This window comes from Dendrobates tinctorius, unplaced genomic scaffold (genome assembly GCF_039654945.1).
Source record: "Dendrobates tinctorius isolate UK_male_01 unplaced genomic scaffold, ASM3965494v1 ptg000046l, whole genome shotgun sequence".
NCBI classification, from domain to species: Eukaryota; Metazoa; Chordata; class Amphibia; order Anura; family Dendrobatidae; genus Dendrobates; species Dendrobates tinctorius.
Window position 1 is genome coordinate 72,697,419 of NW_027361714.1, and position 17,932 is coordinate 72,715,350.

Genomic DNA, 17,932 nt, shown 5'->3' on the forward strand with positions numbered 1-17,932 from the left:
CAAAATCATTTTGGTGTCCAATTCCAGAAATGTTTAGTAATTGTCTTTGAACTACCCATGTGATCTCCTAAAATAAAACACTGGCTAAAAGATATTCTCTTTTCCAGATAAATAAGTATAAACAGGCACAGTGGGTTACAAAGGTTGAGTTTTTGCTTGGCTAAGACAGTTATTCACGTTTATTAGACTGAAGTCCATATGTGTTGTGTTTTATAATAATTGGGTGAGCACAATATTATTATTGGTGAATTCAGGACCATACTTTTACTTTTTTTTTACCTTCTATTAATGTCCCCCTATTTGGTGCACCATATCGTGCCCTAATAATACAATGTAACAGTGTATAATTGTATACAATGAAATGAGAACCAAAATACATAATAAACAAAACCTCGAACACTACAGTGCCCAAATAAGAATGCTGTAAGTTGCCCTAAGAATATTATCAGACTGTCTCCTAAATAACACAACTCAAAAACAATGGTATCCAAGTGCTTTGCGCAAAAGCACGTTCTTATGACAGCACTTAGGTCAATGATACCACTAGTGTAGAATAATTTCTTAATTCCAAGATAAAGAAAGGAACTTTCTGAGGTTTTAGTGCAACTAAATTTTATTTATCTATTAAAGGTGTATTATTACGTTTGGAACTTAACTTTCCGAGTCCTGGAGTTCTGACCAACTGTGATGCTCACTGATTCTGAAAACTAGGGATATGAATGGAGTAGTGGTCGATCATGTGCACTGTCTCTCCATTCTTAATCTGACCGTCAGAATAGGCAACCACTGTCCTAAGAATGAAAGGAGCATTAGTGCACATGTCGACCACCACTCCATTCACATGGGGCTTTCCAGAGCACCAATTCTAAGGATCAGTGGTGGTTACCGCATTCGGACCCTGAGTAATCGGAAACTTTTCCCCAGTCCCACAAATGAGGATACCTTATAAACTTGAGAACACCCATTTAATACTTTAAAAGCCATATATCTATGTCTTCTATAAGTTTCTCCTTGTTTCATTTGGAAAAAGCTAAAACTGCCTATAAAGTGCAATGCCTGATTGTAAAGGAAGGCCTCAGCCCACTTTCATCTTTACCAAATAAAGCTGAAGCAATGTGAACAAAGGGGTTGTCCAGTCTTAAGCTACAAGTCAATTGTGAATCCTTACATCATGCACACTGAGCTCTGTGAGGATTTCCCGGTGGCGATGCCAGGAGAATGTGGTCATATGACAGCAAGTATGCGATATGCATACTCCCGGCTACAGTACGACTAGACTGCTTCAGGCCTTCTTCAATACTCTTGCATTGAGTGAGGCCATGCCCATCAAGTCAGTTTGTGACCAGGAATATGCATATTGCATACTTACAGTTATATGATCGCATGCTCCTGGCACCGGCATCGGGAAATCCTCACAAAGTGCAGTGTGCCTCACTGACTTGTAGCTGAAGACTGGAGAACCTGTTTAAAGGGGTTGTGCACTACTTTTTTGATGAGCTATCCTTAGGATAAATGATTGTACAACCCCTTTAAACACATAAATGTGATATGTCTTTTCATTTGTCTTAGGAGATCCTCAGAAAACTTCTCATGTTTGTAGGCTTATATCTGTCCAGCTGCTCTTGTAGGTCCACCCATGTGTATTATATGTATCCTGTCTCCTTCCTGCTTGCTCAGAAAGTTGACCATTTGCAGGTCAACCAAATCCTCAAAAATATATTGACAGCAGTACACTAAGCGAAAGGAAACCTAAGAAATGTTGCTTTATGAGGAGTAATGTCTAACATTCCTATAAGAGCTGTAAAAAGGCTGTACAGGAACCTAAAGGCCAAATAAAAATCCAAAAAGTAAACAGAATATTATTCTATTCTACTCAAAATTGTTTTCACCAAGATTTGAGATACTTTATTTATTATAACTCGGAATTCACCTTAATGGATAATATTTTACAGTTTAATAGTTAACTTTTATTGCTGCTGTTATGACCACCTTTAAATAATGCTAATAGCAACCCAAATGACTTTGAAATGAATAGAAGGGAAATCATGTATTTTTAGTCTTGTGTAAAAGCTGCTAATCGCTTTCCTGGGAGAGCCCTCAGGAAACTAGAAGACATCTGGTCCGTAAGTTCCACCCAACCGACAAAGGAGATATGTTATTCACCAGCATGTAAATCCTTCTTGTACTTGACCTAACATGACTTAAGTGGATATGTCTTTATACTTGTACTGTAAAATGTAGTGGGCTAGTGCTGGGGTGGGAAAAGCTGGCTTGGTGGCCAAGGCAGGGCATTCAGAAAATTCCTCCAAGCCGATGACCTCAACAGTTTGACTTAAAAGCTGTTTGGACAATTATTAGTTAACCTTTTCCTACCAATCCATAATGTTCCTATTTATAGTTCATACCCCACTTTTCTCTCCACCTCCAGTTCCCCACACATTGGCAGCTCTTAAAGAAGATCTGACTACATCTTCTGACATGTCTGTTCTAGCAAATACTAGTATTTCCTAAAATCCGGTCGACTTGCTCTTGGTTGTAATTACAAAGCTTTGCTCACTGACTCCGGTTCCAGCACTGACTCTCCACCGATGCTCCCGAGGATTGTTTACAGTCTCCAAAGGTGATGTCTCAACTATAGTGCATGTAACCACTGCAGCCAGTCACTGGGCTAAGCGGCTCGTGCGGTCTACCTTATTTACCTTATCATGTACCTGTATTAAGGTCCAAATGCTCCTGCAATTCCTCTTCTGACTTTTGATATCGTGTACACATATAAAAAGATGAATTTGTCACATTGTACTTACCCATTCCATTCCCAATGTTGTGTTGTCTTATCAGGCAAGAGAAGTCAAGAAGTTTTTATACCTTACAATAAGTGTGAATATTAAAACCTAGTGATATAACTTACACATGACATATATTAATGAACACATCATTTCTTGCTTTTTGTAGAGATGTCAACCAGGATTTTACTACTCAGTGTCTGGAGAATGCCTGCCATGTACGTGCAATGGAAACTCGGAGAAATGCATGGATGGCTCAGGGTCTTGCTTGGTAAGATGACTTTCTGTATGGTTTGATGTTTGCTAGCGCAGTGTAAACATCTGTGTTTGTGAATTCATAGAGAAAGCTTCCCACAAAGCATCTGATGTCTATACATATGGCGACCAGACTTTCCATTATGTCAAATTCCTTCATGTTGCTTCTCTTTTGTTGGTATTTTACAATGACAAGACCTGGATATTTTCGGAAGAAGTGGAAAACTGCTAACAAATGTTTGTTTCACATGGATGGTCATTCATCTAAATAGACACCAAGTACTGCTCTATTTTCCCTGCAGCTGGCATAACAGTGAAATGTCTAACTGGTCACATATCAGCTGATTACCTGGTGTTTTAAGAATCAGCTAATCATCACTACAGCAGATCTCATACTGAAGGGGCTATAATTAACCGTCAACTAAGCTGTAGGGCAATGCATATTCTGGCATTTACTTGTTCTGTATGTAGACAATCTATTAAGAGATTTATTAATATACATAGTTAGTATCCGGAGCTAAACGCCAAATACTGACCTCTCCCGGAAGTCCTCTGCAATGTTCGGAGTGCAGGGGGAAGTCCGAGAGAGGAGAGAGAGAGAATTTTGCAGCTCAAAAGCTCCGGTGCCAATTCTTTTCAATAGGGCCCGGGTTCTAGTTAAAGTTTGGGTACAGTTCTGGTACCCGAACCGAACTTTGGAATGAAATTCTGAACGATTACCAAAACCCAAGCTTCAACCGGTTCCGCTTATCCCTATTTATTAATTCTTACTTTTGTTACAGCTTTAGGCGTATTCACAATTATCAACTCTCTACAAACCAGAGATACACCTGTATTGAGGGAAAGGTGATGACTCGCAGCGTTTTACAACTTAAAGGGGTTATTCAGCTTGTTATATGTCTGGTTTAGAAGATGGGAAGTGAGAGGCACAACTAGCATGGTATGTAAAATGTTTTCCAGGTATCCGCACGCATTGTGCCCGCCCAGCAGGTATCATGTCAGTAGCAGCTCTCACTCATTATGAAAGTTGTAGGCACTGAATAAACCCTTAAAGAGGTGGTCTGAAACTAACATTAATAAATCCTAAGTGTCTGTCTCTGTAATTTAATAGCCTAATACCTTTTCTAATATACTATTGTTCCCTCATTATTCGACTCTAACTGCTTTATTTTTTTTTTTACCTACTTCCAATTTGATGTCATCAAGGAGCAGATGTCATCAGCCTTTGTCTCCATTCTGAAAAGAAGCATCACCAGTGATGTCTGTTTCAGGGGCTAGGCTAGTCCCTGCTCTGCTGAGCATGCGTCGGTTGTCAATTTCAACATATACTTAGTTCTAGCTCCCTTCTCACTGCGCTCCCTCATCAGTTCTGATGAGAACTGACAAGCCGGCAAGAGTGCACACTATCAGTGTGCATAAGGAGAGAACCTGGCAAGCAGGGTGAACAGAAACCAGACTTGCCCCTGAGAGTGATGTCTATTTCGTGGACAGGATCGCATCCTCTGGCCCCTGATGAAGTATCTTAGCATGTACTGGGAGATTGTTAAACAAAATTTCATTAAACCGTAAGTAAGGAAAAAAATAAGAAAATAAGAAAAAATAGAGAAGGAACACTAAAGACATTTTAATTACAGTATATTGAAAAAGTCATTAGATTGCTACAGAATACTAAATAGAGGTTGTTTGTTTACGGGTACATTCAACTTTGATGTGGTCTGTGGTCATAAAAAAAACTGAGAGGAGTTCCGAAAAAAGCTGATAAAAAAGCTATAAAAACTCTCCCAGCAGAACAAGCTCACTGATAGATTCTCAGTTAAAGGGTTTCATCGGGGATGGGTTTTTTTTAGTTTTTTAGCATACGGAGCTAAGAACTTACTAGCAGGTAGTTGCAAACTACATGAATGTTCTGCTCTATGATGATCTGGTCTAGTGCAGAGTGATCATGGGAGTTCTCCTGTTACCAGTGAGGTCATGTGGACAGAGTATTTCCCTCTCTTCCGCTTCACTTTGTGAATGAGGCAACACTGCTGATGTCATGCTGATTGACTGTCAGCTCCTCACTGCCTAACTGTGGAGAGTCAGTTGCCATCAGCATGAGATTGGCAATGACACCTTGTCGAGAAAGCAGACCAGAAGAGAAAGAATTGCTTTGTTGATGTGAGGAAAATAAAGCCAGGGAATCACCTCGTGAGATGGGAGAGATCGTATCTGAGCAGAACAGGTAGATAGTTAGCAACTACCTACCGGTAAGTCTTTAGCACCGTAGCCAAAATCCCAAAATCACAGATAAACTCTTTTTTCCATCCTGCAGTTAGCAATAGATAATACAACACAGAGGCAAGAGATGGAAAATGGTGCAACATTTTTAATGAAACCCAATTGATAAAATGTCTTCAATGGTTGTCAACTCCTTTAAGTTAAGAGGACTGCACTGCAGGTGTTTTTGTTATCTGCTGTTTGAAAGTTTTAGGTCATGTTCATAAGTGCACAGACATTTTATATGGCAGTAATTAATTATAATAATAATTTTTAATTCTTTAACGCCAACATATTCCACAGCACTTTACATTTTAATTAATTGTACCGCTATTGCTGACCAAATGATGTTAACCCATCAACTGCGCCCTTGCAAAGAGTGAAATCTGAGGTCAATGTCCGCAGAATAAATTGACAGACTGCAGATATCGAATTGGCACAGCTGGTCAGTTTACTGCAATGTGTGGATGAGATTTCACTCATTTCTAGTACTATACAATCGATTGGATTTGACATCTGCCTCAAATACTTCTTCCCGTGAAGAAGCCCTTATTTCTGTAAAGCATTTTATTTATGATTGAGACACTATAAATGTGTAATGAAAAACAATTTGTGCTTCATAATATTATTTTTCACAATGAATTGTGGTCTATGATGCATGCAAACATTGGCATACAGTATATAATTTTTCATCAAGTTTTATTACCAGAAATTGTATTGTCGGTAAACCAATACAAATTTGTGTCATTCATTAAAATATTATTAGGATTTTGACAAAGGAGTAACATTGACCACCATTATTCTACAGGAAACACATTCATTTATTGCAAAATCTAACTATGTTCAGCTGATAACATAATATTTCCAAAAATAATCAGCAAATTAGTCTTAGTAACATTATTTTGTATATAACATTTCCTATGGATATGCACATCATTCATGTGTGAACGTGTTAAGGAACATATGTGGACCACATGAAAGTCATCACTGAAAAATGAGGATATATTAATCTGTTGTCCAGCCAAGTTCACAGAAAGGGCCTTGTTGACAGCTTTTTTGTAGAACATGCTCAAGTACTGAGGCTTTCTAAACCATTTTGATGCCACATGAATGAGATCATTTTGTCACCATGGAAGAAAAAAGTCTTTCTTGTCTGGCGTTTCCGCTCCCAGACCGACCATAGATCATTATCACATGTGGAATAGTTAGGACAAGTGTTTACCATGACTGTGCTTCCACTCAATGTTAAGTTACCATGTACTCTCTAGAAAATCATTTTTGGCAGGAAGACAGAAACAAAGAATATAACGGGATCATTGTTTTGTACTGTGCAGAGGATGACTCAATGTCCATAAAAGGTTCATTTCTGATATTCCACCGGAAACTTCAAAAGTCTGATTTCACAAAGCACAGAAATTAAAGAAAAAAAAATATATTATAACTGATTGAATCAATCTGCGGAGAATCGACTTTGAGTTAAATTTTCTGAAATTAGCAGGTCCCAGAGAATTCAATTTGTGGTTCGATTCACATGGATTTTGCCCCCAAAAAATGAAGAAAATGCTCGGCACCATTTTACACACAGAAGAGTCACAGCATGGGCTTATGATGTAAGGTGCAGCCAGGCGGATTTACCCATAATGCACTGCAGATATCACATTACATCATATGGTTTAGCACAGCCAATCAGAGGTGACTGTAACAGCTAATAGAAAAAAAGGAGGCCGGACAAGCAGCAACATTTTATACTTCCACATTGTAGGAATAGAGGTCTGATCACACTGTTAATTCAACATAGGGACAGGAAAAGGCCACCATTGGATTGTGTTGTACTACTGCATTAGTGTTATTGAAGCACACTGAAAATATTGAAAAGTATTCTGTGAATAATAATCCTAAGATTTGTGTCATAGGGAGGCACATGTGACACACAAGCCTAGGTTTTAGGATTCTTCTATACTATCAATTTAAGGACATAGGGTATTAATCTGCCCTACTGGTTTGCAATTGCAAGATTTAAAAAAAATTCAGCTATTAAATGTAACTTGACAGTAGGTACATGTTGGGCTGCATTGAAAAATAAGCCGGATACATCCTGGCCCACACGTAATGGCCTCACCTGCTCATATGGAGAAAGCAAACTGACCAGCCAGATGAGCATGGCTCAAGTTGTCCTCCTTTTTCTCCTTGTGATCATCTTTCTGGTAATCAGTCTGCACTCGCAAGTAGTGCCTTGTCGTTGTCATCAATCGCATCATGATCCTCACCAACTGATTTCCAAACACTACCTCCTCTATCTCCATTGCATCATCAGTTCTCCATTTGTATGTCCAAGAAACATGAGTTCAGTTGTCCAATTACATGGAAATTATACTCTCACTTGTCCAATTTCACCACAAATGATGCCAGACGACTTGGACTTTTGCCTTTTCTGAAAAAATTACATGCGCTCAGCCTCCATGGAAGATACCTAGCCATCATTATTCACTGAAAAAGCCATATTTGCCAGGTTTGAGCACAAAATTCAATTTTCTTAACATCTTAACAACAAATTTTATTGTGTTCCATGCATACATTTTTCTATACAACTCACCTTCTTTCTCATTTTTGGGTAAATTAAACTTTATTGAGTCTGCATCTAGGGTGACTTTCCTTGGTAGCATCCTTCTTAGGTTTGGGCCCTGCACAGAGTAAGTTGGCAGAAAGGGCTAAATTGCTTTAAATTATTGAACAAAAATTCAATGAATTCTAAAAGTGCAATTTTCTTTCACAAAACTATATTTTTTTATTTATGAATTGTTAATAGTGTTTTGGGGCCAGGTGAATTGGAGTATCTCCAGGATAATATGTATTTATTTGCTGATGAAGCTTGTACACAGTAGATAGTGGCCAACTGCATGTCTGACCAGGAGACAACTAACTGCACTCTATAGAGTCAAAACTCCCCTGCGTGTCCCAACACTACAGCTGCAGCAAATATTCAAGGCAGCAGCAGCACCAATTACAGTATACTGTATATGACATGATGGTCTAGATGTTTTATCTGCTGGTGCACAAACCTGATGAACATCAGCAAACGGAATCGCAATGCTTAAATAGCCAGGTTTAGACGTTCTTGCTCTTTATCCTTTAACTAGCAGATATCCAGATCTAAAACAACATACAGGTCTGGCTCCGTAGAATGTACCACAGTTTGCTTTGGACATACTGTCATATCCAACCTCCAGTGTACTGTCAGAGAGGAGATTCGGTAGCGCAAGTGGCTTTGTCACACCAAAGTGATCTACGTTATCCTATGCCAGCGTGGAAAATCTTACATTTGTCAAAATGAATTAGGCATGGATCACTGCTAATTTTCAGTTATGTACGATTAATGCCAATGATGCATAGGCAGGACCATTTACCTATTTGTCTGTTGTCTGTCTTCTACACAGTTCTGCTGCCACTAGTGCCAATGGCTCACATTCAGCCAGGCATCTACTCACTATAAATTATGTCTTCTACACTGTAGTCCTGTTGCCGCTGGACCTGACGCCGTTGGCCCTACAATGCTAAACATCTCCCTGTCTGCCTCTTCATAATTCTTGGGCAGCTCAAAGCATAGCACTGTAGCCTTCTGGGTTCAAATCCCACGAGCTGCAAGGAATATGCGTGTCACTTGAACATTACTAAGGCTGTGCTTGCATAAAAATGCCAAAAATGGGTTCAATACAGTTCCAGTATAATAAAAAGTTATTCAGTATTGTAATTTGAAATGTAGGGTAAAATTTGTCAAAACTGGGGACTTCAAATTTCAAACGTTTCAATAATATCTAATACCAATCGATAAATCTTGACTTTTTTTATCACCAAGACATCAACAAACCATATACACATGCTTTTGGAGCAGACGCACTTATTGATGAAAGCTAGAGCCTGTGCAAACACACGCATGAAGATCTAAGCCTTCCAGTTCCATGTGGTTATGTTAGGAGTGCAGTAGTGTTAGCCAGCACTAAAACCGTCCTGTTGCTCTCGGCCCCTCTCACTTGTTTATACACCTCTAGATCAAGGTGTCGTATTCTTTCCAAAGGCTAAATAGAAGTCAAAATAGCAGTTATTAATACCAACTGAGAATTTCACCCAAGCATCAAGATGACCTGGATTTTATCCACATTTCTATAACCATGACTGCAACATAAGACAGGATCATGACTCTGAGTCTTCTCATGTTGCAGAACAACAACTGTTTCATAGGAAAGGATTGAATACTGCTCATTTTTTTTACCATGGGTAACAGTTCACAATATTGACTTGCTCTGTCTCTACCTGAACGTTCAATTCCTAGCCCTTTCTGTTAATAATAGGATATACTGTACAGTAGGCATGGAAAGTATTCAGACCCCTTTAAATTTTTCACTCTTTGTTTCATTGCAGCCATTTGGTAAATTCAAAAAAGTTCATTTTTTTTCTCATTAATGTACACTCTGCACCCCATCTTGACTGGAAAAAAAACAGAAACGTAGAAATTTTTGCAAATTTATTAAAAAAAGAAAAACTGAAATATTACATGGTCATTAGTATTCAGACCCCTTGCTCAATATTGAGTAGAAGCTCCCTTTTGCGCTAGTACAGCCATGAGTCTTCTTGGCAATGATGCAACAAGATTTTCACACCTGGACTTGGGGATCCTCTGCCATTCTTCCTTGCAGATCCTCTTCAGTTCCGTCAGGTTGGATGGTGAACGTTAGTGGACAGCCATTTTCAGGTCTCTCCAGAGATGCTCAATTGGGTTTAGGTTAGAGCTCTGACTGGGCCAGTCAAGAATGGTCACAGAATGGTTGTGAAGCCACACTTTTGTTATTTTAGCTGTGTGTTCAGGGTCATTGTCCTGTTGGAAGGTGAACCTTCGGCCTAGTCTGAGGTCCAGAGTACTCTGGAAGAGTTTTCATCCAGGATATCTCTGTACTTGGCCGCATTCATGTTTCCTTCAATTGCAACCAGTTGTACTGTCCCTGCAGCTCAAAAACACCCCCATAGCATGATGCTGCCACCACCATGCTTCACTGTTAGGATTGTATTTGGCAGGTGATGAGAAGTACCTGGTTTTCTCCACGCATACCGTTTAGAATCACCATCTTCATCTTATTAGACCAGAGAATCTTATTTCTCAGAGTCTAGGAGTCATTCATATGTTTTTTAGCACACGCTATGTGGGCTTTCATATGTCTGGCACTGAGGAGAGGCTTCCGTCTGGTCACTCTGCCACAAAGGCCTGACTGGTGGAGAGCTGCAGTGATAGTTGACTTTGTGGAGCTTTCTCCCATCTCCCTACTGCATCCGTGGAGCTCAGCCACAGTGGTCGGGGGGTTCTTCTTTACCTCTCTTATCAAGGCTCTTCTCCCATGATTGCTCTGTTTGGCTGGATGGCCAGGTCTAGGAAGACTTCTGGTGGTCCCAAACTTCTTCCATTTAAGGATTATGGAGGCCACTGTGCTCTTAAAAAACTTGAGCACTGCAGAAATTTTTTTGTAACCTTGGCCAGATCTGTGTCTTGCCACAATTCTGTCTCTGAGCTCCTTGGCCAGTTCCTTTGACCTCATGATTCTCATTTGGTCTGACATACACTGTGAGCTGTGAGGTCTTATATAGACAGGTGTATGCCTTTCCAAATCAAGTCCTATCAGTTTAATTAAACACAGCTAGACTCCAATGAAGGAGCAGAACTATCTCAAGGAGGATCACAAGGAAATGGACAGCATGTGACTTAAATATAAGTGTCTGAGCAAAGGGTCTGAATACTTATTACCATTTGATATTTCAGTTTTTATTTTTTAATAAATTATCAAAAATTTCTACCTTTCTGTTTTTTTCAGTCAAGATGGGGTGCAGAGTGTACATTATTGAGAACAAAAAATGAACTTTTTTGAATTTACCAAATGGCTGCAATGAAACAAAGAGTGAAAAATGTAAAGGGGTCTGAATACTTTCCGCACCCACTTTATATTCATGCTGTTCATTAATTCAAAGACTACCGAGTAGTGATGGGTGAGAAGCATTGTTGCTCGGGTCTCCCCGAGCATGTCCGGGTGATCTTCGAGTATTTTGCCATGCTCGGAGATTTAGTTTTCGTAGTCTCAACTGCATGATTTGTGTCTGCAAGCTGAATACATGTGGGGATTGCCTAACAAACAGGCATTCCAAACATGTAATCAGCCTGTCTAGCAGTTGCAAATCATGCAGCTGAGATGAGGAAAGCTAAATCTCCAAGCACGCCAAAATACTCGGAGACCACCCGAGCATGCTTGGAGAAACCCGAGCAACGAGTATACTCGCTCATCATTACTACCCAGCAAAAGACAAGCAACTTATTAGAAAATCAAATTTAAAGTTTACTTATGATTATCTAATATTAAGAATTTGTAATATTATTAATATGTTAATATGACATTCCTCCCCATCCCTTGTAACTAAAACAGCTTCCACTCTTCCTGGAAAACTATATACAAGATTTTGCAGTGTGTCAGTGGAAATGTGTTACCATTCATCCAAAAGAGCATTTGTGAGATCAGATATTGATATTGAAGGAGAGGACCTGGCTCACAACCTTCTTTCTCATTTTTCCCAAAGGTGTGAAGGTCAGGGCTCACTGTGGGCCACTAGCAATCTCTCACCCCAAATTCACCCAAGCAAACCATGACAATCATGATGGAACAGAAAAGAGCCGTCTCCAAACTGTTTGAAGTTGAAAGCATATAATTGCTCAACATGTCTTTTGAGTGACAGCTATGCGTTCCACAACTAGTTCTGAAACCCCCTGACTACCCATGTATCACCCATAAAAACCTTTTTTATTTGTTCCGCGCTGTATGTTAATCTGTTCGGTCCGGTCCAATGGGTGTTGCCTCTGTTCCATCACTCCACCCCTCCTTGGCTTGCTGTACGCATTCTTCGCTGTGAAGATCGCAGTTTGCGTACATATTTCTCGCGTGCGCAATGAAATGTGACCTCGCGCGTGTGCAGTATGCTTTGCCCAACTGAGGGCAAAGCCGGAAATCAGTAGTGCGAATGGCCGTAAAATACTTCCGGGACATAAGAAACAACTGCGCATGCCTGCGCATGCGCACTACTGATTTTCGGCTTTGTGCTCAGATTGTACTCACACTTCATCACTGACCCTTTGCTGATGCTCCAGATTCAGTATTTTGCTTACAGCATTGAATTGAGCTGTCAATGCGATATTTTAAAAAACTGATAACAAAGCAGTGGGGTAGAGCCAGCGCTAGAATTGGGGAAGGTGAGTACTCTATCTGATTTTCTTATTTTATATGACAGACAAAGTTTAGGGTCCACTTTTCAAAAAGTGGAAAACCCAAGATGTTTCCTTTCTCTTTCTTCAAAGAGTTTGTGAAACAGCTGCAATGTATAACATACAGAACTATGTCCCAGCAGCTGTGGAACCTTGTAAGACACAATTCAGCAGTTGCAGATTTTCTCTGCTTTATATCAGCGTATCAATGATTAACATGAAGCTCTTCTTTCCTCTTCGGAAGACAGTACCTTGGCAGCTAGCTATAAGTTTTTTTGAATATTAGAAGTCAACTCTTGGCGTTCAATAACCAACATTACAGCCTCATAATTTAATTTAATTTCATCACATAACTCCACCATGATTAGAGCTGATATAATTTACAAAATGGTTATATGAAGTCATAGTCACGTGACCCAGGGGGCGTGGCTATAAACCATATAATGTAGCCAGGGTAGGTCACATGTGGTGAATGCAGGGACCTGGCTGGTCCAGAGCGGAAGGTCCCGTGTGCAGGATTGTCTCCTGGCTAACAGCCTGTGTGTGGCTGTGTGTAATGGCTGCCAGAGCCTGAAAGATCCCTGGAGGGATATGGACGTCTGCAGCATGAGTGACGGAACCATGTGGAGACCCTGACGTGGGTGAGATAAATGAGGCTAAGAGAGCTTGTATGCTGGATATTGAACAACCTGTGTGAACACTGGGTTTAAAGTGGGAAGCTATAATGGACGCTCTGCTGTTTATGTGAAGTTTTGTTGATTGCTTCTATCGGTTTATGCTGCTTAATAAACCAAACGGACTGCTATGTTTGATGGAAAACCCGGGCCGGATGTGTTTTGTTCGCTGCCAAGCGAGTATTCCCCAAGTAAACGACAGCGCTACCTCACAGTATATAAAAATGTGTATGTTTTAACTCACCTGATGAGGGGGACCCTCCAAACCCAAGGTCCGGTTGGGCATAAAGGCCATGGGCCTCAGTGTATCAAGCAGGTGAGGCATGCGTGAAATGGGTAGTAGATGCAGGACAGGACACTGGTAAAAAGATCGCAGAGCTACTGGAGACTGCAAGCGGATAGGAGACCGGGAAGGAGATAGCAGAGGTACCGGAAGATGCAGGCAGACGACAGGAGTCCAGGAAGCAGACAGCAGAGTATCTGAAGGCTGCGGGCAGACAGGACTCAGGAATACTAAAAGACTTAATACCAAAACATAGGTGTGTTTCTTGGTAAGCCTTATATAGGAACAAGCAGATGATCACATTGGAGCATGCCGGGCTACCTGCAAAGCTGGACGTGCAGCACAAGAGTTTAGCGGATCGGGGTGAGTGGAACAAACACTCAGTCGGATGACAGCATTTGAATGCTGTATGTAGTGGCTTGTAAAAAGTATTACCCCCCCACCCGAGTCTTTAAACCTATTTTATTACATTACAGTCTGTGTTTAAATAGTTTTGTACTATGATTTGTGTATGATGCATCAGCACTAAATAGTCTAAGTTAATGAAGTGAAATGAGAAAAATATAGGCATAAATTGTATGGCATCAAATAACGAAAAATTGCATGTGCATATGTATTCACCCCTTTTGATATGAAGCCTCTAAAAATTTCCATTTGTATGCAATCTAAGTGTCACATGGTCAGTATACAGTTGTGCTCAAAAGTTTACATACCCCAGGAGAAGTTTGCTTTCTTGACCTTTTTCCAGAGAATATGAATGATAACAAAACCTTATCTCCACTCATGGTTAGTGGTTGGGTGAGGCCATTTATTGTCAAACTACTGTGAATTCTCTTTTTAAATCATATTAACAACCCAAAACATTCAAATGACCCTGATCAAAAGTTCACATACCCTGGTGATTTTGGCCTGATAAACATGCACAGAAGATGACAGAAATGGGTTTGAATGGCTACTAAAGGTAACATCCTCACCTGTGACCTGTTTCCTTGTAATCTGTGTGTGCGTAAATGCTGAGTGAGTTTCTGGGATCCAGACAGACTTTTGCATCTTTCATTCAGCCACTGATGTTTCTGGATTGTAAGTCATGGGGAAAGCAAAGGAATTGTCAATGGATCTACGGGGAAAGGTAATTGAACTGTATAAAACAGGAAAGAGATACAGAAAGATATCCAAGCAATTGATAATGCCAGTCAGCAGTGTTCAAACTGTGAATAACAAATGGAAAATCAGGGGCTTTGAAATAACAAAACCACGGTCAGGTAGACCAACAAAAATTTCCTCCATATCCCACAAATAACATCAGCTGAAATACTGGACTCTCTGAAAACTAGCAGTGTGGCTGTTTCCTGATGCACAATAAGGAGGCACTTGAAGAAAAATGGGCTTCATGGTCGAGTCGCCAGGAGAAAGCCATTACTGCGTATATGCCACAAAGTATCTCACCTACAATACACAAAACAGTACAGAGACAAGCCTCAAATCTTCTGGAACAAAGTAATTTAGAGTGATGAGACCAAAATTGAACTTTTTGTCCACAACCATAAATGTTACATTTGGAGAGAGGTCAACAAGGCCTATGATGAAAGGAACATCATTCCTACTGTAAAGCATGGAGGTGGATCGTTAATGTTTTGGGGATTTGTGAGCTACAAAGGCACAGGAAACGTGGTCAAAGTTGAAGGAAACATGAATGCAGCACGATATCAGCAAATACTGGAGGCAAATTTGCAATCATCAGCCCGAAAGCTGCGCATGGGACGTACTTGGATGTTCCAATATGACAACAATCCAAAACACAAGGTCAAGTTGACCTGTCATTGGCTACAGCAGAACAAAGTGAAGGTTCTGGAGTTGCCATCTCAGTCTCCTGACCTCAATATCATTGAGCTACTCTGGGGAGATCTTAAAGGCGAAGTTCATGCTAGACAGCCCAGGGATTTACAGGAATTAAAGGCTTTTTGCCAAGAAGAGTGAGCAACTTTGCCATCTGAGACAGTAAAGAACCTCATCCACAACTACCACAAAAGACTTCAAGCTGTCATTGATGTTAGAGGGGACAATACACGGTATTAAGAAATGGGGTATGTGAACTTTTGATCAGGGTCATTTGGATGTTTTAAGTTGCCATTATGATTTAGAAAGAGAAAACACAGTAGTTTTACAAAAAATGGCTTCACCCAACCACTAACCATGAGTGGAGAAAAGTTTTGGTGTTATCATTCATATTCTCTGAAAAAAGGCAAGAAAGCAAAAATTCTGCTGTGGTAAGTAAACCTTTGAGCACAACTGTACACACCTTTTTTGAAAGATCACAGAGGCTGCAACAGCATTAAACAAGAGGCACCACTAACCAAAGAACACCATGAAGACCGGAGATCTCCAAACAAGTCAGGGACAAAGTTGTTGAGAAGAAAAAGTCAGGGTTAGGTTATAAAAAAAATCCCACTCTCTGTCCCCCAGATCACCATCAAATCCATTATCATCAAATGAAAAGAACATGTTACCACAGCAAACCTGCCAAGATAGGACAATCCACCAAAACTTTCAGCCCAGGCTAGGAAGACATTAATCAGAACAGCAGCACAAAGACCAAAAATATCCCTGAAGGAGCTGCAGAGTTCCCAAGCATAGAGAGTATCTGTCCATACAACCACAATTAGCCGTATCCTTCATGGAGGAGGCCTTTATGGAAGAGTGAACAGTAAAAAAACTTTAGTTACACACAAGAATTGTAAGGGTTGTTTTGAGCATGCCAAAAGACATGTGGGAGACTCCCCAAATGTATGGCGGAAGGTGCTGTAGTCAGATGAGACCAAAATTGAACTTTTTGTCTACCAAGGTAAACACTATGTCTGGTGCCAAACCAACACAACTCATCACCCCAAGAACACCATCGCTACTGTGGAACATGATGGTGGCAGCATCATGCTGTATGAATGTTTTTCAGTAGTAGGGACAGGAAAAATGGTCCAAGTCAAGGGGAAGATGGATGGTGCAAAATACAGGATTATTCTTGAGCAAAACCTGTTTCAGTTGGTCAGTGATTTGAGACTCAGGTGGAGGGTCACTTTCCAGCAAGACAATGATCCAACGTATACTGCTGAAGCAATACTTGAGTGGTTTAAGGGGAAACATGTAAAGGTTTTGGAGTGGCCTAGTCAAAGCCCACACCTTAATTCATTTGAAAATCTGAGGTCAGACTGGAAGATTGCTGTTCACCAGAGGAAACCATCAAACTTGAAGGAACTGAAGCAGGTTTGCCTTGAGGATTGGTAAAAATCCCAGGAGCAAAATGTGAAAAGCCCATAGAGACTTATCTAATGCGACTTGAAGTTGTAATTGCAGCAAAATGAGGCTCTACAAAGTACTGACTTGAAGGGGTAAATAGTTATGGTCATTAAAGTTTTCAGTTATTTTGTCCTATTTGTTGTTTGCTTCACAACGAAATTAAAACCAAATGTTCACACTTGTAGACTTGTTCATTACATGAAGTGATGCAAACCCTCAAAGAAACCAGTGAAATTCCATGTTGTGAGGTAGCAAAACAGGAAAAATGCCAAGGTGGTGAATACTTTAGCAAGCCACTGTGTATGGGCACCAGTTTATGAATTGGAAAGGCAATAATGAATTTTAATTGTCCTGTCAGTTGTAAAAAATGTTTACATTTTTAGTAAGAAATAAAAGCCAAGAATGTCTATTTCCTATGCCGTGATAAAACAAAGTACTGAACATTTCAATTAACTCACAATAATGGTCGCTGGACTGGAGCCAAGATAAATCCTGCTATGGTTTGTAAATTGCAGATGGTGTTTGTTATCCTATATGTTATATCTATTGATGTACTGCTGAGGACGTTAGACCTCTATGTAGGTTTTTTCTGACCAAGAAAAATAACTGTCAACACAAAGACCTAAGCGTACGCAACTCTGCTGACTTTCTGTGGTTATATATACAGTTTTTCAGACCACATTGGGAAATGTAGGGTACTTTTCTGCTGAAGGGGGTTTTCTCTTGTCCCTGAAGTGAGATACCCTGCATAGAGTAACTGCGGGAGATATAAGTTATGACCTATTAGCACAACACGATTCACAATTCTTTACTAAGGAATCTAAGGGGTAAAGTTTAGTGTTGTGGAGGACACACATCTTCTTAGGGAGTCTTAGGCTGTGTGCACACACTGCGGATTTTGCTGCGGTGTACAGTACCATTATTCCCTATGGGAATCAAAAACCGCAATGCAGACGGTGCAGAATTTTCCGCGCGGATTATCTGCGGTTTTCAATACGCAGAAAGAATTGACATGTCAATTCTTTCTGCGGATTCTGCTGCGGTTTGCCATCTCCTCTATTGAGGAGATGTAAAACCGCAGGGCAAAACCGCAGAGCAATCC

The 17,932-nt window shown here is 40.3% G+C and overlaps 1 protein-coding gene across 1 annotated transcript in view; it reads left to right on the forward strand.

Moving 5' to 3' along the window:
- Positions 1-17,932, forward strand: part of LAMA4 (laminin subunit alpha 4) — a 227,737-nt gene that overhangs the window by 44,887 nt on the left and 164,918 nt on the right. Inside the window, exon 2 of the mRNA XM_073575987.1 lies at positions 2,953-3,054. Within this exon, the coding sequence (XP_073432088.1) occupies positions 2,953-3,054 (102 nt within the window). The remainder of the gene's footprint in view (positions 1-2,952; positions 3,055-17,932) is intronic.